At 44.2% G+C, this 21,517-nt stretch overlaps 2 protein-coding genes and 1 long non-coding RNA gene across 5 annotated transcripts in view; 1 reads left to right on the top strand and 2 right to left on the bottom strand.

Moving 5' to 3' along the window:
* LOC125725331 (NACHT, LRR and PYD domains-containing protein 12-like) overlaps positions 1 to 8,681 on the bottom strand; it is a 322,258-nt gene extending 313,577 nt beyond the window's left edge. The window contains exons 1-5 of one of the 2 annotated variants that reach the window (XM_049002176.1): positions 8,567 to 8,681; positions 6,344 to 6,460; positions 5,596 to 5,709; positions 3,582 to 3,695; positions 1,569 to 1,682 (exon numbers count right to left, since the gene is read on the bottom strand). In XM_049002176.1, the coding sequence (XP_048858133.1) occupies positions 1,569 to 1,682; positions 3,582 to 3,695; positions 5,596 to 5,709; positions 6,344 to 6,420 (419 nt within the window). In that variant the 5' untranslated portion in view covers positions 6,421 to 6,460; positions 8,567 to 8,681. The remainder of the gene's footprint in view (positions 1 to 1,568; positions 1,683 to 3,581; positions 3,696 to 5,595; positions 5,710 to 6,343; positions 6,461 to 8,566) is intronic. The other variant, XM_049002175.1, reaches the window with a different exon arrangement.
* Positions 8,682 to 8,719: 38 nt separating this feature from the next.
* On the top strand, positions 8,720 to 10,290 carry LOC125725353 (uncharacterized). 2 transcript variants are annotated; one of them, XR_007387444.1, is made up of 4 exons: positions 8,720 to 8,910; positions 9,154 to 9,214; positions 9,616 to 9,714; positions 10,151 to 10,290. It is a non-coding gene; the product is annotated as an uncharacterized LOC125725353 (long non-coding RNA). The 2 variants fall into 2 exon arrangements; XR_007387443.1 differs by having other exon boundaries at positions 8,725 to 9,214.
* LOC125725345 (thiamin pyrophosphokinase 1-like) overlaps positions 9,730 to 21,517 on the bottom strand; it is a 48,048-nt gene continuing 36,260 nt past the window's right edge. Inside the window, exon 9 of the mRNA XM_049002210.1 lies at positions 9,730 to 10,534. Coding sequence (XP_048858167.1) covers positions 10,398 to 10,534 — 137 coding nt within the window. The 3' untranslated portion in view covers positions 9,730 to 10,397. The remainder of the gene's footprint in view (positions 10,535 to 21,517) is intronic.

The raw sequence follows: 21,517 nt of genomic DNA, 5'->3' as shown, positions 1-21,517 counted from the left end.
AGAGGCTCCATGTAAACTCGCTAGTTTACAGTTAATGTGAAATAAATTCTTGCCTGAATATTAGATTCCTTTATGAAAGGTTTAGTTTCATTGTTCAAAACCTCCATAACTAGACTTTACTGATGTTACTTTTTACCTGTTTATATATGTTTTTGTTTATTTGTTTAGTTTTGTTATGTGGCCATTTTGAATAGGAGGGATGATCTGTTGCTCGCCTCTAGTATAAAATAACTGGCTGATTGTGGAAGAAAAGGGCAAAGAAAGAAGATGGCGAGATCTTTTTATGAAGCTACACATATTACAGTGCTGCCCACTGACCAGCCCTAGCTAGGAGCCCAGGTTACTTTATGTTATGGCCTGACTATAGACCCAGAGAGACATGCATGCTAGTGGGCTGTAACACTCTTACCTCTCAGTGCTCTTTCTGTTACACCCTACAGGGGGGGGCATTTCATATCTTGCACTATAAATGTTGGGACTCACAGCCACTGATGCTCCGAGCCCCCAGAGCACTGGCCCCACTGGCCCGGTCCATAACCCAGCCGAGACTCCAGGGGGTGCTATCTTGGAGAACCTTCAGCCTCCAGCTCATTCCCCAACTGTGAGCTAAGAAGCGCTACTGGGGATCTTTCCTGCCTGCTGCCGTCAGACACCACAATGCCTGCTGTCGATGTGCAGCCCCCACAGCCAGCCTTAACGTCCCATTTGTAACCATTTAAATTTTTTTTTTATTATTTACTTATGTAACAATATTGTATTTTCAGGATTTTTTCCTTTGTGTACTGTGTACTTCTTAAAATTGTTATCCTACAGAAATTTTGTTTACTTCTAAAAATGTTTACTTACTTGCACTATATCTGCTGTCTTTGCACGTTGTCTCTGTTCTACATTGTAAGTTTGTGTCTCTGCACTTTGCTGCTGTACGCAAGAGAATTTGCCCCTGGGATCAACAAATTATCTTATTTTATGCTCAGGGGATGAGAACCACTACAGTGTCACATTTATTATGATGTGAATCAGCAAACATTTAAAAGTCACCTTTGGCAAAGAAACCAATAGTCCTTCTCTTCTGTGTCTGAAGATACTGGCTCATTATTAAGCCACATAGTTCCATTAAACATGTTAAACTGAAGTCATAGTCAGAGCATAATCTGATGAATTCATGAGAGTGAAATTATTTATCAGAACAGAAGCATCCGTCCTATAAGCTGACAATCCACTCTTGAGTCATTCTGTAATGGATATACAGGAGGAATCAGGCAAACCAGTTTCTTTCCAGCTCTGTGATGAGGACTGAAATTCAAAATCCACTTTGCAATTAAATAACTTCCAAGTCCAGTTGACAGGAAGTCAGGTTTTACAGTAATCCTCATCCATTTACCTCAGATGTTATTCATATTGAACACAGATAAAGCTATTGTTTAAATTCTCAAAGGAGATGGAATTTGTTAAAAGCAAACAATGAAGCATTTATTATGTGTTTTTTCCTCATAGATTGTATGTGTCTCTGTGCCATTTGACTGAGAGTCTGCGTGTTTTAAACAGTGTTTGTCTAAATGCACATTTACCTTTGTTCTGTAGGAAAATGTCCCTTATTGAAGTAGAGCGGGTGTTCCATTGACCAGTCACTCTTCAGGGAAACACAGCTGGGTACAGGAGAGTCTGCTCTCTTCATCAGGACACTGTGTGCAGTGAGAGGAAACAAACCCTCATGGTATAAATATAATTCATACAATGGGGACGGCATCACACTGCTGGGTACAGGGGAGTCTGCTCTCTTTATCAGGACACTGTGGGCAGTGAGAGGAAACAAACCCTCATGGTATAAATATAATTCATACAATGGGGACGGCATCACACTGCTGGGTACAGGGGAGTCTGCTCTCTTCATCAGGACACTGTGGGCAGCGAGAGGAAACAAACCCTCATGGTATAAATAAAATTCATAAAATGGGGACGGCATCACACTGCTGTTTATCCTTCTGCTCTGCCTTCATGTACTTTGATATGCTGAGAGGCTCCATGTAAACATGCTAGTTTACAGTTAATGTGAAATAAATTCTTGCCTGAATATTAGATTCCTTTATGAAAGGTTTAGTTTCATTGTTCAAAACCTCCATAACTAGACTTTACTGATGTTACTTTTTACCTGTTTATATATGTTTTTGTTTATTTGTTTAGTTTTGTTATGTGGCCATTTTGTATAGGAGGGATGGTCTGCTGCTCGCCTCTAGTATAAAATAACTGGCTGATTGTGGAAGAAAAGGGCAAAGAAAGAAGATGGCGAGATCTTTTTATGAAGCTACACATATTACAGTGCTGCCCACTGACCAGCCCTAGCTAGGAGCCCAGGTTACTTTATGTTATGGCCTGACTATAGACCCAGAGAGACATGCATGCTAGTGGGCTGTAACACTCTTACCTCTCAGTGCTCTTTCTGTTACACCCCACAGGGGGGGGCATTTCATATCTTGCACTATAAATGTTGGGACTCACAGCCACTGATGCTCCGAGCCCCCAGAGCACTGGCCCCACTGGCCCGGTCCATAACCCAGCCGAGACTCCAGGGGGCGCTATCTTGGAGAACCTTCAGCCTCCAGCTCATTCCCCAACTGTGAGCTAAGAAGCGCTACTGGGGATCTTTCCTGCCTGCTGCCGTCAGACACCACAATGCCTGCTGTCGATGTGCAGCCCCCACAGCCAGCCTTAACGTCCCATTTGTAACCATTAAAAATTTTTTTTTATTATTTACTTATGTAACAATATTGTATTTTCAGGATTTTTTCCTTTGTGTACTGTGTACTTCTTAAAATTGTTATCCTACAGAAATTTTGTTTACTTCTAAAAATGTTTACTTACTTGCACTATATCTGCTGTCTTTGCACGTTGTCTCTGTTCTACATTGTAAGTTTGTGTCTCTGCACTTTGCTTCTGTACGCAAGAGAATTTGCCCCTGGGATCAACAAATCATCTTATTTTACACTCAGGGGATGAGAACCACTACAGTGTCACATTTATTATGATCTAAATCAGCAAGTATTTAATTGTCACCTTTGGCAAAGAAACCAATAGTCCTTCTCTTTTGTGTTTGATGATACTGGCTCATTATTAAGCCACATAGTTCCATTAAACATGTTAAACTGAAGCCATAGTCAGAGCATAATCTGATGAATTCATGAGAGTGAAATTATTTATCAGAACAGAAGCATCCGTCCTATAAGCTGACAATCCACTCTTGAGTCATTCTGTAATGGATATACAGGAGGAATCAGGCAAACCAGTTTCTTTCCAGCTCTGTGATGAGGACTGAAATTCAAAATCCACTTTGCAATTAAATAACTTCCAAGTCCAGTTGACAGGAAGTCAGGTTTTACAGTAATCCTCATCCATTTACCTCAGATGTTATTCATATTGAACACAGATAAAGCTATTGTTTAAATTCTCAAAGGAGATGGAATTTGTTAAAAGCAAACAATGAAGCATTTATTATGTGTTTTTTCCTCATAGATTGTATGTGTCTCTGTGCCATTTGACTGAGAGTCTGCGTGTTTTAAACAGTGTTTGTCTAAATGCACATTTACCTTTGTTCTGTAGGAAAATGTCCCTTATTGAAGTAGAGCGGGTGTTCCATTGACCAGTCACTCTTCAGGGAAACACAGCTGGGTACAGGGGAGTCTGCTCTCTTCATCAGGACACTGTGTGCAGTGAGAGGAAACAAACCCTCATGGTATAAATATAATTCATACAATGGGGACGGCATCACACTGCTGGGTACAGGGGAGTCTGCTCTCTTTATCAGGACACTGTGGGCAGTGAGAGGAAACAAACCCTCATGGTATAAATATAATTCATACAATGGGGACGGCATCACACTGCTGGGTACAGGGGAGTCTGCTCTCTTCATCAGGACACTGTGGGCAGCGAGAGGAAACAAACCCTCATGGTATAAATAAAATTCATAAAATGGGGACGGCATCACACTGCTGTTTATCCTTCTGCTCTGCCTTCATGTACTTTGATATGCTGAGAGGCTCCATGTAAACACGCTAGTTTACAGTTAATGTGAAATAAATTCTTGCCTGAATATTAGATTCCTTTATGAAAGGTTTAGTTTCATTGTTCAAAACCTCCATAACTAGACTTTACTGATGTTACTTTTTACCTGTTTATATATGTTTTTGTTTATTTGTTTAGTTTTGTTATGTGGCCATTTTGTATAGGAGGGATGGTCTGCTGCTCGCCTCTAGTATAAAATAACTGGCTGATTGTGGAAGAAAAGGGCAAAGAAAGAAGATGGCGAGATCTTTTTATGAAGCTACACATATTACAGTGCTGCCCACTGACCAGCCCTAGCTAGGAGCCCAGGTTACTTTATGTTATGGCCTGACTATAGACCCAGAGAGACATGCATGCTAGTGGGCTGTAACACTCTTACCTCTCAGTGCTCTTTCTGTTACACCCCACAGGGGGGGGCATTTCATATCTTGCACTATAAATGTTGGGACTCACAGCCACTGATGCTCCGAGCCCCCAGAGCACTGGCCCCACTGGCCCGGTCCATAACCCAGCCGAGACTCCAGGGGGCGCTATCTTGGAGAACCTTCAGCCTCCAGCTCATTCCGCAACTGTGAGCTAAGAAGTGCTACTGGGGATCTTTCCTGCCTGCTGCCGTCAGACACCACAATGCCTGCTGTCGATGTGCAGCCCCCACAGCCAGCCTTAACGTCCCATTTGTAACCATTTAAAAAAAAAAATTTATTATTTACTTATGTAACAATATTGTATTTTCAGGATTTTTTCCTTTGTGTACTGTGTACTTCTTAAAATTGTTATCCTACAGAAATTTTGTTTACTTCTAAAAATGTTTACTTACTTGCACTATATCTGCTGTCTTTGCATGTTGTCTCTGTTCTACATTGTAAGTTTGTGTCTCTGCACTTTGCTGCTGTACGCAAGAGAATTTGCCCCTGGGATCAACAAATTATCTTATTTTATGCTCAGGGGATGAGAACCACTGCAGTGTCACATTTATTATGATGTGAATCAGCAAACATTTAAAAGTCACCTTTGGCAAAGAAACCAATAGTCCTTCTCTTCTGTGTCTGAAGATACTGGCTCATTATTAAGCCACATAGTTCCATTAAACATGTTAAACTGAAGTCATAGTCAGAGCATAATCTGATGAATTCATGAGAGTGAAATTATTTATCAGAACAGAAGCATCCGTCCTATAAGCTGGCAATCCACTCTTGAGTCATTCTGTAATGGATATACAGGAGGAATCAGGCAAACCAGTTTCTTTCCAGCTCTGTGATGAGGACTGAAATTCAAAATCCACTTTGCAATTAAATAACTTCCAAGTCCAGTTGACAGGAAGTCAGGTTTTACAGTAATCCTCATCCATTTACATCAGATGTTATTCATATTGAATACAGATAAAGCTATTGTTTAAATTCTCAAAGGTGATGGAATTTGTTAAAGACAAACAATGAAGCATTTATTATAAGTGTTTTTTCCTCATAGCTTGTATGTCTCTGTGCCATTTGACTGAGAGTCTGAGTGTTTTAAACAGTGTTTGTCTAAATGCACATTTACCTTTGATCTGTAGGAAAATGTCCCTTATTGAAGTAGAGCGGGTGTTCCATTGACCAGTCACTCTTCAGGGAAACACAGCTGGGTACAGGGGAGTCTGCTCTCTTCATCAGGACACTGTGGGCAGCGAGAGGAAACAAACTCTCATGGTATAAATATAATTCATACAATAGGGGGACGGCATCACACTGCTGGGTACAGGGGAGTCTGCTCTCTTTATCAGGACACTGTGGGCAGTGAGAGGAAACAAACCCTCATGGTATAAATATAATTCATACAATGGGGACGGCATCACACTGCGGTTTATCCTTCTGCTCTGCCTTCATGTACTTTGATATGCTGAGAGGCTCCATGTAAACACGCTAGTTTACAGTTAATGTGAAATAAATTCTCGCCTGAAAATTAGATTCCTTCATGAAAGGTTTAATTTCATTGTTCAAAACCTCCATAACTAGACTTTACTGATGTTACTTTTTACCTGTTTATATATGTTTTTGTTTATTTGTTTAGTTTTGTTATGTGGCCATTTTGTATAGGAGGGATGGTCTGCTGCTCGCCTCTAGTATAAAATAACTGGCTGATTGTGGAAGAAAAGGGCAAAGAAAGAAGATGGCGAGATCTTTTTATGAAGCTACACATATTACAGTGCTGCCCACTGACCAGCCCTAGCTAGGAGCCCAGGTTACTTTATGTTATGGCCTGACTATAGACCCAGAGAGACATGCATGCTAGTGGGCTGTAACAATGTTACCTCTCAGTGCAGTTTCTTTTACACCCCACAGGGGGGCGCATTTCATAAGCAGCTCTTCTTTTTCCTCTCTCCTCCATTTTTGTACCGATCCAGAACAGATGATTCCTGCTGGAGCCTCTGAGGACATGAAGGGTTAATAGATACATCCTACGTATAATCTTTAAATTGTATTTCAGAATAGCATTGTGAAGTCATTATTACAAAGTATTATTTCACATAATGCAAATGTGACTATTTCGATAATTCAAACTGTACTGCACAATAAAACACAACTTTCCACATTGACATTTTATTGCCAGATTCAATTTTTACCGATGTTCAGACGAACCACTCAACCGTCAGTTTATGTTAAGGTAGCATGTTTCGACAAGGGAACACAACTCGTCAGAACATCGGATCCTGCTCTTCCACTCCCACTTCGTCTGCACTCCGTTTGCGCGTCCACGTAATAATGTGCCTGCTGCGTGATCACGTGTGACGTATTTTGGAATTTACCCGGAAACACTAAATGCTATTTTTTGATTAGCTGGTAAACGCTTATAAACTCTGTTGCACGGGTCAGCTATGAACTCGGCGGAAACCTCCACTCCGTCTGCCGGCGCCTCGTCCATTAATCGCCTATAACGTGACACCTTGGTGGGGGTTATTCCTTACTTCTCAGTGTGAGAAACACAAGGTGTGGCGTGTGAACTGGCTGAAATGCGTGTGTCTCATGATCAATGTGACAAATAAATGTCAGCGCAACTGGTGCGTTTCCATTACTTCTCTCCAACTCGGAACTCGGATGAAAACACGGTGGAAACACGCATCTTTTATGATGTTGATGTCGGACAGAATTTTCAAGAAGGGCCCAGCTGCAGACGCCTGTAGAGTGGAGCTCCACCAGAAATACGCGATCTCAACTCTGTGTTACAGCGAATAGACCCTAAGCTTAACCTTAACCCTAACCGGAGCTCCACTTTACGTCCTTAAAGATCACCTGTTTCCTGTGGAGCTCCACTCTACAGGCGTCTGCAGCTAGACTCTCTTGGAATTTTCTGGTCCGAGTTGCCCCTGTGACGCAATTTCAACATGGCGGCTTACACACTCAACAGTAATTCTATTTTACAAATCTTTAAAAATGTTTATTTTGTTAAATGTATTAATAATTATGAATGTAATTGCACGTGTTCGATTTAGTGAATACCATATCGTGACCGTAAACAGTATCCTAGCAGCAATATCAGATTTTTACCAGACTTGTTAGTGTTTTTGGTTTGTAGTTTGTTTGCCTCTCGAAAAAAGAATATCGCTATGAATGTACTAAAATACACACACACACACACACATATATATATTATAGGCCAATCTGTTCCAATTAAAAACATATAAAACACACTTATCCACACCTGGAAAACACCAAAATCAAACTCCATACTTTTCCATACTGCGTAGAAACCCTGTAAATACATTTCTCTATATAATTTCACATGATTTTAATAATGTATTTAGCAGACTGTATTATTCAAAATGACGCATCGTCTTAATCCGTCCGGTGTTAAACCTGTCTTTACGTAAAATAATCAAACTGCTTATAAGCTAAGAAAAAAATCTAAGAAAAAAGTATATAAAGTTTATATTTGTTTATGTATATATACAAACGTTTCAGCTAGTTGCTGCTTCATTAGCACTGTTTGCCTATCTGCGCTGTAGGGTAAAACCCGAGTTAGCCTGTATAGTGTTTTCAGATTATTAAAATCAGAATTAAACAGGACTGTAAAGCATGACTAGACTTCGATTAATTAACACCATTAATATTCGCGAATTCAGCGATCCCGTGGTTTAGCCTTGATTCATTAACTGTTAAACCTTGAGTTTAACCCGGGTTCCTCTGCAAGCTAGCAGTTATCCCCGACATCTTAAAACAATCTTAATATACCTTCAAAGTATTATAACCTAATACAACTTCAAAGTATTATAACCTAACCGCGGTCCATGTTTAAACAACACTGTACATTAAACGAACTCGTGATTAAAAGTAATTAATTATTATTATTATTATTATTGCTAATTCACTTTATATTCGAAAGCTCAAAATATTCTGTTACGCAGTTACTTATTGTAATGCACTGCGATACATTATATAGTTCTCAACGTCTAATTACGTTGAGAACTATTACATCCCAATATTTAAGTTAAACATGTATGTTTTACTATTGGTTAATCAGGTGAGCATAATCTTACCCGGCAATAAAAATATCTTTTTATTTTTCCAGAATCATATTCGCGTTTCTTGACAAAATGGCGGCTCCAGTTTTAAATCGCTTTCACTTTCATTTACAGACAGGAAGTTGTTATATCAGCTTCGTATCAAACGCGGAAGCTATCAAAGCGGAAATGGACGTGGATTCAATGGCGCGCCGTAGGATTTGTTAGGTGTGGTGGAGGGTAAACGCTGTACATACCTTTTTAATAACACAGCAGCGTTTACTCACTTGTCATTATGCAATTTAAATGATTTCAGTTAAAAATACATTAATAATGAAAACCGAGGCTACGATCAACACCCATCTGGCAAGAATAAGGAGGTTTTTTCCGCTTATTGTGTCGAAATAAAAGTTCAGTTTTCATACGTGATTAATGCATTTAATTGTAAATGATATGCAGGAAAGATGAAAAACATCAGTAAATTTAATAATAGTTAATATACGTATACGTATTAAATTAAGGACAATAAATGAGACTAAAGAAGAACACTAATAGGCCTAGACGTTTGAACCGCAGAAAAAAGTTTATGGCTCAAACTCGATTCACGCATGTGTACTTTTTAGATGACGTCAGCGTCGGTTTGGAAAGTTGAGAAACTAGCAGCATTTCCGGCTTTTAACAAAGGTATTTATTTCAACGTGACATAATGTTATTGTAAAACTCTATTTTATTGGGGGTTGCATTTTTAAAACGAGTCAACGAATGAGTGCTCGTGATTAAAAGTAATTGAATATTATTATTATTATTATTGCTAATTCACATATTCGAAAGCTCAAAATATTCTGTTACGCAGTAATACGATATTCTACTCTGTTACTTAAAATAAGTTTATCATCCAGTTTCGTACATATTGGATTTTTAATCAAATCAATTTGTAAAATATAGGGGCGTGTTTTTGTAATTCATTAGAAAGTGACTGTACTGTAGAATGACTGCTTCCATATTTCCAAGTACTAAGCTTTTACTGCCTCTTTTGAAGTCTGTTCATGTTCTTTTGAGCTTATTTTGCGTTTTTTCCCCTGTAGAATTACAAAAGATCGTCATGGCTACAGCAATTCGTTTTGCAGTTGTGGGATTTGCTTCTTCGTCAAACCCGTTCACATCCCCATCAACATCATCATTGTGTAAGTAACATTGCGAAGACACATTTAGTTTAACAATTATAATTTTTTATTAAACAGTGTGGCTACAGCGTTACACATTCTTCTCACTCTCACTTTCTCACTGGAAGAGTTGAAGTTTTCCATTTCAGGTTTGGTGCTGTGGCCTTAAAACCTTACATGGTTTTAACAAAGAATTTGCTTTTTTCTTTAATCACACACATGCTGCAGTGATGTGAACAGTGCTGTGCACTTTCTGACTTGGATGCTTATCCACTGTATCACTGCTGATATCTCCTGCATAAGTGTGATATAACTGGACCAAAAATTCTGGTTAAAATTACATATGGGGAAAAAGTGCATTTAAATGATGGAGGAACCAGCTGTAGTTAATGTGGTGTGCGCGTCTCATTTAATCAGTTTGGCCTGGATGTTAACTCCTCTTGGTTTTGTCTTTCAGAGGTGGTTTGGTGCCTGGATGACTGGCTACATGGAGGACAAATCTTTTTAATATATCTTTTACAATTTTTTAAATATAAAATTTGTATTTATATATGGCTGTGTTAATAAAACACGCATGTGTGAATCATAATTGAAGGCACGTAGCACTGAACTTGTTCTTGCTCCCTGCGTCCGCTTCTCAGGCTACTTCCTGTGAATCCCCACGCTTCTCGGGCTACTTCCTGTGAATCCCCACGCTTCTCGGGCTACTTCCTGTGAATCCCCATGCTCCACAGCAGCAGCCGGTCGCTCTGCACCGTCACAGGCCTCCTGTCCTCCTCGTTGTGGGCCTCATAAGTGTTGGATGTGCTGACCAGCTTTCCGAACTGCAGCACCTGACCATCTGCCGGATGGAGAGCCGTACATGTTAGATTGGCAGCGAGAGTGTTTAACGAGCCGCTATTTTCTGTAAACAAACTGCAGCTATAAACACAGAATGTATATTATGCTTATTTCAGATTCTCACGTTTTACATGCAAAAAAATTTATTTTACAATAAAACTCAAAACTAGATATAAATATAACCTTGGATGAAAATAATGCTGGTCATGCCATCGTGGTCAGAAATATTTTATGAAAAAACAGTGGCAGTGATTCTTGTCATTCTGGGGAGCCCATGCTGCACAGCACTGGGTGGGTATGTATGTATCTATGTAAATACATACATATATCACACGGCACACCTGCTCAGTTCTGATGGCGCACTGCTCTTTTAAGGGACATGTGATACGTACAAAACGTAGGAACATGTTTACCGGCAAAGGCTATACAGACTAATGTAAGGGCATGGCTTTATTTCATAATAATAATAATAATAATAATAAGGCTCAGTCCAGTGACCTTCTGATCACAGGCTCAAAGGCGCGGCCTGCTGAGCCACACATTCACCCCAGCTTGAAGTCTGGAAGTTTGAAAATAAGAAAAAAAAATGGACCAATGTGATGATGTCACACAATTAAGACTGAGGAAATGTTGTGTCTGTCCCCGGCCCATGAAGTGTGCGTATGTGTCTGTCCCTGGCCTAGAAAACATGCGTATGTATCTGTCCCCGGCCCATTGAGCATGCGTATGTATCTGTCCCCGGCCCACTGGGCGTGCGTATGTATCTGTCCCCGGAGCACTGAGCGTGTGCATGTATCTGTCCCCGGCCCACTGGGCGTGTGCATGTATCTGTCCCCGGCCCACTAAGCGTGCGTATGTATCTGTCCCCGGCCCACTGGGCGTGCTTATGTATCTGTCCCCGACCCATTGAGCGTGCATATGTATCTGTCCCCGGCCCACTGGGCGTGCTTATGTATCTGTCCCCGACCCATTGAGCGTGCGTATGTATCTGTCCCCGACCCATTGAGCATGCGTATGTATCTGTCCCCGGCCCACTGGGCGTGTGTATGTATCTGTCCCCGGCCCATTGAGCATGCGTATATATCTTTCCCCGGCCCACTAAGCGTACGTATGTATCTGTCCCCGGCCCACTGGGCGTGCTTATGTATCTGTCCCCGACCCATTGAGCATGCGTATGTATCTGTCCCCGGCCCATTAAGCATGCGTATGTATCTTTCCCCAGCCCACTGGGTGTGCGTATGTATCTGTCCCCGGCCCACTGGGCGTGCGTTTGTATCTGTCTCCGGCCCACTGGGCGTGCGTTTGTATCTGTCCCCGGCCCATTGAGCATGCGTATGTATCTTTCCCCGGCCCACTAAGCGTACGTATGTATCTGTCCCCGGCCCACTGGGCGTGCGTATGTATCTGTCCCCGGCCCACTAAGCGTGCGTATGTATCTGTCCCCGGCCCACTAAGCGTACGTATGTATCTGTCCCCGGCCCATTAAGCGTGCGTATGTATCTGTCCCCGGCCCACTGGGCGTGCATATGTATCTGTCCCCGGCCCACTGGGCGTGCGTATGTATCTGTCCCCGGTCCATTAAGCGTGCGTATGTATCTGTCCCCGGCCCACTGGGCGTGCGTATGTATCTGTCCCCGGCCCATTGGGCGTGCGTATGTATCTGTCCCCGGTCCATTGAGCATGCGTATGTATCTGTCCCCGGCCCACTGGGCGTGCGTATGTATCTGTCCCCGGCCCATTAAGCGTGCGTATGTATCTGTCCCCGGCCCACTGGGCGTGCGTATGTATCTGTCCCCGGCCCATTGGGCGTGCGTATGTATCTGTCCCCGGTCCATTGAGCATGCGTATGTATCTGTCCCCGGCCCACTGGGCGTGCGTATGTATCTGTCCCCGGCCCATTAAGCGTGCGTATGTATCTGTCCCCGGCCCACTGGGCGTGCGTATGTATCTGTCCCCGGCCTATTGGGCGTGCGTATGTATCTGTCCCCGGTCCATTGAGCATGCGTATGTATCTGTCCCCGGCCCACTGGGCGTGCGTATGTATCTGTCCCCGGCCCATTAAGCGTGCGTATGTATCTGTCCCCGGCCCAGTAAGCAGACGTATGTATCTGTCCCCGGCCCACTGGGCGTGCGTATGTATCTGTCCCCGGCCCATTGGGCGTGCGTATGTATCTGTCCCCGGTCCATTGAGCATGCGTATGTATCTGTCCCCGGCCCACTGGGCGTGCGTATGTATCTGTCCCCGGCCCATTAAGCGTGCGTATGTATCTGTCCCCGGCCCACTGGGCGTGCGTATGTATCTGTCCCCGGCCCATTGGGCGTGCGTATGTATCTGTCCCCGGTCCATTGAGCATGCGTATGTATCTTTCCCCGGCCCACTAAGCGTACGTATGTATCTGTCCCCGGCCCACTAAGCGTGCGTATGTATCTGTCCCCGGCCCACTAAGCGTGCGTATGTATCTGTCCCCGGCCCACTAAGCGTACGTATGTAGCTGTCCCCGGACCACTGGGCGTGTGCATGTATCTTTCCCCGGCCCAGTAAGCAGACGTATGTATCTGTCCCCGGCCCACTGGGCGTGCGTATGTATCTGTCCCGGGCCCGTAAAGCCTGTGTCTGTGTCTATGAGAGTTTTTAACGAGCCACTGTAATCAGGTTACAGCTGCGAACATGGAATGTATAGTTAATTTCAGATTCTCAAATATGATTTTAGGAGGTTATGCACAGATGTAACCTAATTAAAATGTAACTTTGTGAATTATGAATTAATTCTGTAAACGTCACTTGTGTGTGATTTAAAAAGAACCGTGCTGTGTGAGACTCATAAGTGCTGACAAACCTTGTTTAAAATTATTTTTAATTATGAAAATGTTGTATTTCGAAAATCCAATTGCCACACACAGGAAGATGCAGCACATGTAGGCCATATATTACACTAGTAGATGCTGTATTTCAGTCACAAACGAGGTACGATTCTCTCATTCCAGAGAACGAGAGCCAAAGGAGTGACCGAACTGGTCATTGAGTGAGTGAATGAAAGACGCTTGGTCATTCCTTCACTGTAGGGGTATATGTTAAGTCCCAGGTTTAGTTTCCTACCAATCATATGAACACTTACTGCACAAACTTACAGATACTGGGAAATTTGTTTGTACCTTTATGTATAAATATGTCCCTTTGACATGTCATCAAGTAAAGCAAAGTATTTTAAAAAGCAAACCAAGAGCACCATCTAGTGGCGTCACAAAATACAACAGATGGCCCATGAGGCGTCGTTTTGGCAATCATGCTATAAGACCAAGCAGCTTCATGCTCCTGTTGTAAATATTACTAAGAGGATGACGGTTCATGGGAAGAACTGACACAAGAGGAGAACTGACCCGAGACTGGGCAGACGGGTAGTGAGGATGGAGACAAAAAGCCAAGGACACCTTCCAAAGAGATACAAGCTGAACTCCCAGGTCAAGGTCCATCATTGACTGATTGCACCATCTGTCACCGTTGGAGTGAGAATGGAAAAAGATCCAGTAGGACTCCACCGGTGTAAGAAAAACCAGAGTGGAATTTGCTGAAATGCACACTGACAAGCAAGAACACTTCTGGGAAAATGTCCTTTGGAGAGATGAGACAAACCTGGAGCTATTTGTCCAGTCACATCAACTCCAGAGATGAAAAAATGAAGCTTTACAAGGAAAAACACCATAGCTAGTGTGAAACAGGGAGGGTTTGGGTTTGGGGCTGATTTACTGCGTCTGGCACAGGGAGCCTTCAGTCTCTGCAGGGCACAATGAAGTCTCAGGACTACCAAGGCGTCCTGGAGCGAAATGTACTGCCCAGTGTCACAAAGCTCTGTCTCAATCGCGGGTCAGGGGTCCTCCAACAGGATAATGACCCAAAACACACAACTAGAAGCTCCCAAGAATGGCTGAGAAAAAAACACTGGACTGTTCTTAAATGGCCCTCCATGAGCCCAGATCTTAATCCTAATCAGAGAAAACGGGAAACATTTTCTAACGAAACTGTTTATATTGCTTTGCAAAATCTAAAGACAACCGTTTAAAGCATAATGGACAAATTATGTAATGAAAATGAACGTAATTACGGATCATTCTGCCCTCACTAGATAAATTTGGCACATCGCTAAATAGATTCCAAACAGACAACTTCGTTGTTCTTGAAAGACTTTTATGAATGTTAGTTGATACTTGTGAAACTGTAAAAATACAATAAATACAATCAGAAACCACGCATACAGACACAGAAATAAATGATTAGCATATGCTAACATAACATTGAAATCCCTTAGACGAGCTAATACAGTTTGCCTCCTCATAGCTGTACATTTTGTCGGCTTGTCTAGATGTGTAAACGCTGTCATTCAGTCAAATGATCTGCAATATTGAAGTTCTATTTTTAAACAAACAGCAACAGTATTTTCACCATTACCAACGCCGACATTATGAGGACAAGTAAGCGTTTCAAATAATATGAAATAACGCTTACAGACATGAACTTTCAGGTTCTCAAATGGAAAAACTGACGAGAATATTAACAGCTATGTAATATTTATAGACTTTTCTTTATCAAATAAACTGAACATAATATAATGAATAAAATATTTTAAAAAAGTAATAAACCTTTGACACCGACAGGATAAACAGTTTCCTGCGGGAGCAGCACACAGGTATTTGCTAATTAAACTATATGAGGTGATTGCAGGTAAGTAGAACTAACTGCTGGACTATAATCTGACTTTATCTGCGAATACAGCAACAAACATTCACAAGATGCTGAAGAATTTCTGCGCTCTGGTGTTAGATGGCTTGACTAAGGTGACCTTTTCAGATACGTATGAAAATCACAGCCAGAACTGGCATCTAAACAAAGGACAGAAACACTAACAGGAAAGATAACAGCCATTAGGAGCCTTTCAGTCCGAAGCCCCAGTAACAGAACCACGGCATTCTGCCGAATACACAGGCTCCTCCCACTCTATGGCCGCATCCCATCACTCAGCATCACCGCTGTGACACCAGTACGGCTCTCGGTGGGATCGGGCTCGGCCCATTAGCCGGGACATTGTTCCGTTTTTGCCCGCGGCACTTGCTCGCACATGCCATCTTCTCAGGACGCGGCATATGCCCGGGGGGGGTGGGGGGGGGCATGTGTCAATGACTGCTGATACCCAGTCGATAACCATTTCACGTTGCCGGCTGGCTGCCTTGCCCTTTGCTCGACCGCGATACTAACCCATCCATAATATCCATGGTCTACTTTCACAATTGAGGCAGCATGATGGCGCGGTGGTTGCACTGCTGCCCCACACCTCCCTGACCAGGACTCTCCATAAGACCAGAAGAGTCCACCCTGGCTCTCTGTGTGTGGAATTTACATGTTCTTCCCGTGTCATCATGGGGTTTCCTTCAGGTTCTCTGGTTTCCCCCCAAAAAGCACAGAAAACACGCTGAGGTAAACTGGAGTTATGGAGTTATGGTGTGTGAGTGAATTGAGTGTGTGTGACCGGTGTGTGAGTGTATGGTGTGTGAGTGAATTGAGTATGAGTGACTGGTGTGTGTGTGTGTGTATGGTGTGCGAATGACCGGTGTGTGAGTGACTGGTGTGCGAGTGTATTATGTGTGAGTGAACTGAGTGTGTGTTTGACCGGTGTGTGAGTGAATGGTGTGTGTGTGATCGGTGTGAGTGACCGGTATGTGAGTAAATGATGTGGGAGTGTATGGTGTGTGAGTGAATGGTGTGTGTGTGTGTGTGTGTGTGTGTGAATGGTGTGTGAGTGTAGGTGTGTGTGTGCCCTGTGATGGTAATTATCCTGGGTTGTTCCCTGCCTTGTGCCCATAGGCTCCGGACCCTCCGAGACCCTGAATAGGACCAGAAATTACAGAAAATAGAGAGATGCTATCAAGATCCTTCCTATCAGGATGAAATGTACTTAATGTACTTTGAATTTAAATATAAAACCAACCATGTAACTTCATAAGACTCTAATTTTTTTCAGAATTGTCTCCTGAGAGGTGATGTACTTGTATAATTACGGCTTACGGGTCCCGGTGGAATGCACACTGAAACTGTGCTGCTCTTACGGAGAGGCGGCCCCATCACGGCTGGTTCATTACTGTTATTATTATGGCTTTAAGGTTCCAGGTGGAATGCACACTGAAACTGTGCTGCTGTCACGGAGAGGCGGCCCCATCACGGCTGGTTCATTACTGTTATTATTATGGCTTTAAGGTTCCAGGTGGAATGCACACTGAAACTGTGCTGCTGTCACGGAGAGGCGGCCCCATCACGGCTGGTTCATTACTGTTATTATTATGGCTTTAAGGTTCCAGGTGGAATGCACACTGAAACTGTGCTGCTGTCACGGAGAGGAGGCCCCATCACAGCTGGTTCATTACTGTTATTATTATGGCTTTAAGGTTCCTGGTGGAATGCACACTGAAACTGTGCTGCTGTCATGGAGAGGCGGCCCCATCACGGCTGGTTCATTACTGTTATTATTATGGCTTTAAGGTTCCTGGTGGAATGCACACTGAAACTGTGCTGCTCTCACGGAGAGACGGCCCCATCACGGCTGGTTCATTACTGTTATTATGGCTTTAAGGTTCCTGGTGGAATGCACACTGAAACTGTGCTGCTGTCACAGAGAGGCGGCCCCATCATGGCTGGTTCATTACTGTTATTATTATGGCTTTAAGGTTCCTGGTGGAATGCACACTGAAACTGTGCTGCTGTCACAGAGAGGCGGCCCCATCACGGCTGGTTAATTACTGTTATTATTATGGCTTTAAGGTTCCTGGTGGAATGCACACTGAAACTGTGCTGCTGTCACGGAGAGGCGGCCCCATCACGGCTGGTTCATTACTGTTATTATTATGACTTTAAGGTTCCTGGTGGAATACACACTGAAACTGTGCTGCTGTCACGGAGAGGCGGCCCCATCACAGCTGGTTCATTACTGTTATTATTATGACTTTAAGGTTCCTGGTGGAATACACACTGAAACTGTGCTGCTGTCACGGAGAGGCGGCCCCATCACGGCTGGTTCATTACTGTTATTATTATGGCTTTAAGGTTCCTGGTGGAATGCACACTGAAACTGTGCTGCTGTCACGGAGAGGCGGCCCCATCACGGCTGGTTCATTACTGTTATTATTATGGCTTTAAGGTTCCTGGTGGAATGGACACTGAAACTGTGCTGCTCTCACGGAGAGGCGGCCCCATCACGGCTGGTTCATTACTGTTATTATTATGGCTTTAATTTCCCTGCAGTATCAGTTATGGATGCAGCAATGACCGTCAGGATTTTTAAAGTTGATTTGAGTAGATTCAGCTTTACTGTCATTGTACAGGTGCAGAGCCAATGAAATGCAGTTAACATCTAAATAGGTGCAAAATATACAAATACAACAAATACAATAGATTATAAATAAATGATAAATTCTGGGCAATATGATGCATGAGGTACCTCACAGTAACAGGCACAGACAGGGAGTACAGAGACATTGTAGCACCTGAAACGACATGTGTGTCTGGACCCCTCGGGGTGCCCTCTCTGTGCCTGAAGAGTCTGCAGGCAACCAGAGGGATGGAAACAGCACCAGGAGCAAGGAATAGTAATGACAACCCTGATGAAAAGCAAATCAATAGAGGGCTAAGCTGTTTATAGCGCCATCTGCTGGAAACCTCTGTGTTTTACAACACGACTGCAGATGCCTGGATTTAGCCAATGAATGGCAGCATAAGCAGGTGTACGTTCTGTCAGGTCTCACTTCAGGCACGAGCTGAGGCCACTCTAGGAAATATTACCACACCAGTGTTCCATTAACACAATAATTACTGTTCTTTGTGGAAGCTATTCTGTAGGTTACACTCACACAGCAGTGGGATTACAAACAAAAATCCTGGACTTTAATGTTCAGTTAAAAATTTATAAACAAAGACATTATACCAGCACTTTATGGCTCATGGCTTAATGAATAAAGGCATCAATATTTCAATGAAACCGCGGTATGGTGGCCGTACGGCGGGACACACCGTGGGTGAGATGGTTATGCAGTGCAGGGTACTCAGGTCATTTTGGGGTCACCTCATACCCCAAACACATGCAGAGGACATGGAGGCTTTAATGTATGAGACGTAGCTCTCAATATTACAGTGAGGCGTCATAGGTAAGAATAAGACAAGCTTATGTCAGAGGAATTTCATGAACAGTCTGTGATACCACAGCGCACCATTAGATGGTGCTACATCACCGACGTTCTAGCCGCTACTAATAACTATTTTGGTTTATTTGTGCCAATTATAAGAAGCAACAGAGCCTCGAGTTTCAGGGAACTGACCACCTGCAGTGGGAGTTTACTGAAAAACAGAGACCCAGATTAATCCACGCAGAACCGAACGGAGGTGAAATCAAACGGAGGATCCCTAGATCCTATTTTCTGCCCACAATCGGGAAGGACTTCCCTTTCCTGTAAAGTTCCAGTGCTCGCAATATTCCAGAAGAGACAGTGAAGCCCCTTCAGAGACACGGCCGTAGCACTGAGCAGAAGATAAAGCGTAGCGACAATACATGGCTACAGCAGGGCACTTGGCGCCGAGCTCACAACGCAGGAAAAGCCCGGAAAAGACAAGCTGAGAAAACCCGGGGTGGCCGGGATTACGATCAAAAATGGGGGAAAAAGCAGGATTCCTCTACCGAGGGCCAAAACTGCCAGCGTGTCAGGGATACCCACAAGGGCGCCCTAACCACCTCAATCACTGCCTGCTGCACTCTGAGTAAATAACAAAATGGGGATGATGGGAAAAAACATTTTTAAATAATAACGATTGAGAGGACGAAGGAGCACGGTGATGAATTCCACCACAGGTAAACTTCTATATATATGGGGTATATTCTCAGAAGAGAAACTACCTTCATGGATCATTATGTTCTGCCCTAGTGACTGGCAGGATGCACACAGATTTCTCCAATGGTGGCCCGTCCATCCATCCACCCTGAGGTCACTCCTCCTTGTGAGGGTCTGTGCTGTGTGAACTTCTGTGTCGCTGAACGGCTTGTTCTGGAAGCATGTGATGACCGTCGCATCTGTGTCTGAGGACAACAGAAACTCCCATCTTCAGACATAACCCAGGTGAACCTGCTAGTGTCTGTCGATTCACTGCAGGGGATGGGGATAGGATCACCCAGCGGTTACACAATTCGCAGCATAGAGCAGAACACTGGGATTTTGTTCATGCTGTATACAGTGTCGACCCTTTTTTAAAATCCATTATGGGCGCGTGGCCGTTTAATGGCATGTTAATTCACAAGAGCTGGGAGACAAATGAAATACAGCTGAGAAGAAGGATCCGTTGATCTTCCCGTTACCACGGTGATGGTGCGGCTTTCCTGAAAGCGTATGGCTGGATTTCATTGTGCCTGCGATGTGCCCCAGGTCAATGCAAGAAACCATGTCCTCACATGGATGCTTTTCAGCTGTGCTTCTAAAATACACCTTCTCCACTGTTAGCTAACAGTAATTTGTTTAATTTTGAGACACACGGCAAAGACGCAGCAGAGAGACTGAGTCAGTAGCCGGATGCACGTACATTGAAAAGGTAACACAGGCTTTCATGCTATTTGCTCTCACTCTCGGACTGAAGCTGAGATCCGGACTTGAGAGGATTGGTTTAACGGGCAGCAGCCGATTAAAGAGAGAGCACGACCCCCAGCAGCCCCCATTAGCACCACAGTGTAGTAAACACTGTGGAGGCCTGGATTGCAGTGCGTCCTCTTGTGGTGTCAAGTATCCACAAGTGCTTCTTTTTGTATTGAGCTCAGAATTTCAAGAGACAGACAAGCTCACCGGCCCCTTTTTCCTGACACACATTCCCACTACCTTAGCTAACATTACCCCAAAAGATCTGGGAACATACACGCAGATATATACACATTATATATATATATATATATCATACTGTATTCTTCATATACTCTCTATCTACCTGCCATTATATCTCTGTATTCTGCTTACTTTAGGGCTCGTGGCTGGTAGATGCGAGGGATTCATGGCTGCTAGCTGGCTCTTGGTCTCTACGGAGATCCTCAATGCTACCCCTGAGGCATGCTGGGAGACATGCGGCAGTTGCAGCTTGTGACAGCACCGCAGGGGGCCGCCAGCCCGTTAGGGCGGCCCAATCGAGGGGATGCGACGATATAGCAGCCTTCTGCCAAAGGCTTTGCGTAAACCATTGTAGGCTGAGTCAGGAATTGGAGCTGCATACAGATGTGGCTCCTTTGCTGCTGGCTGGAGGCTGAGGAGGACAGGAAGCCACATGGTGCTCCTGATGGTCTTCTGCACTGCAGTCGCCTAAGCCTCTCTGCCAAGGCCTGAGGCTCAGTGGCTTACAGGGACCCTGCTCTATGCTGCACCTCCAAGGCCTGAGGCTCAGTGGCTTACGGGGACCCTGCTGTATGCTGTCCCTCTGAGGCCCGAGGCTCAGTGGCTTACAGGGACCCTGCTCTATGCTGCCCCTCCAAGGCCTGAGGCTCAGTGGCTTACAGGGACCCTGCTCTATGCTGTCCCTCTGAGGCCCGAGGCTCAGTGGCTTACAGGGACCCTGCTCTATGCTGCCCCTCCGAGGCCCGAGGCTCAGTGGCTTACGGGGACCCTGCTTTATGCTGCCCCTCCAAGGCCAGAGGCTCAGTGGTTTACGGGGACCCTGCTCTATGCTGCCCCTCCGAGGCCCAAGGCTCAGTGGCTTACAGGGACCCTGCTCTATGCTGCCACTCCGAGGCCCGAGGCTCAGTGGTTTACGGGGACCCTGCTCTATGCTGCCCCTCCGAGGCCCAAGGCTCAGTGGCTTACAGGGACCCTGCTCTATGCTGCCACTCCGAGGCCCGAGGCTCAGTGGTTTACGGGGACCCTGCTCTATGCTGCCCCTCCGAGGCCCAAGGCTCAGTGGCTTACAGGGACCCTGCTCTATGCT

Source organism: Brienomyrus brachyistius, unplaced genomic scaffold (assembly GCF_023856365.1).
Source record: "Brienomyrus brachyistius isolate T26 unplaced genomic scaffold, BBRACH_0.4 scaffold65, whole genome shotgun sequence".
NCBI lineage: Eukaryota > Metazoa > Chordata > Actinopteri > Osteoglossiformes > Mormyridae > Brienomyrus > Brienomyrus brachyistius.
The sequence above is the reverse complement of the archived record's forward strand: the minus strand, read 5'-3'. Positions and strand labels throughout refer to the sequence as shown.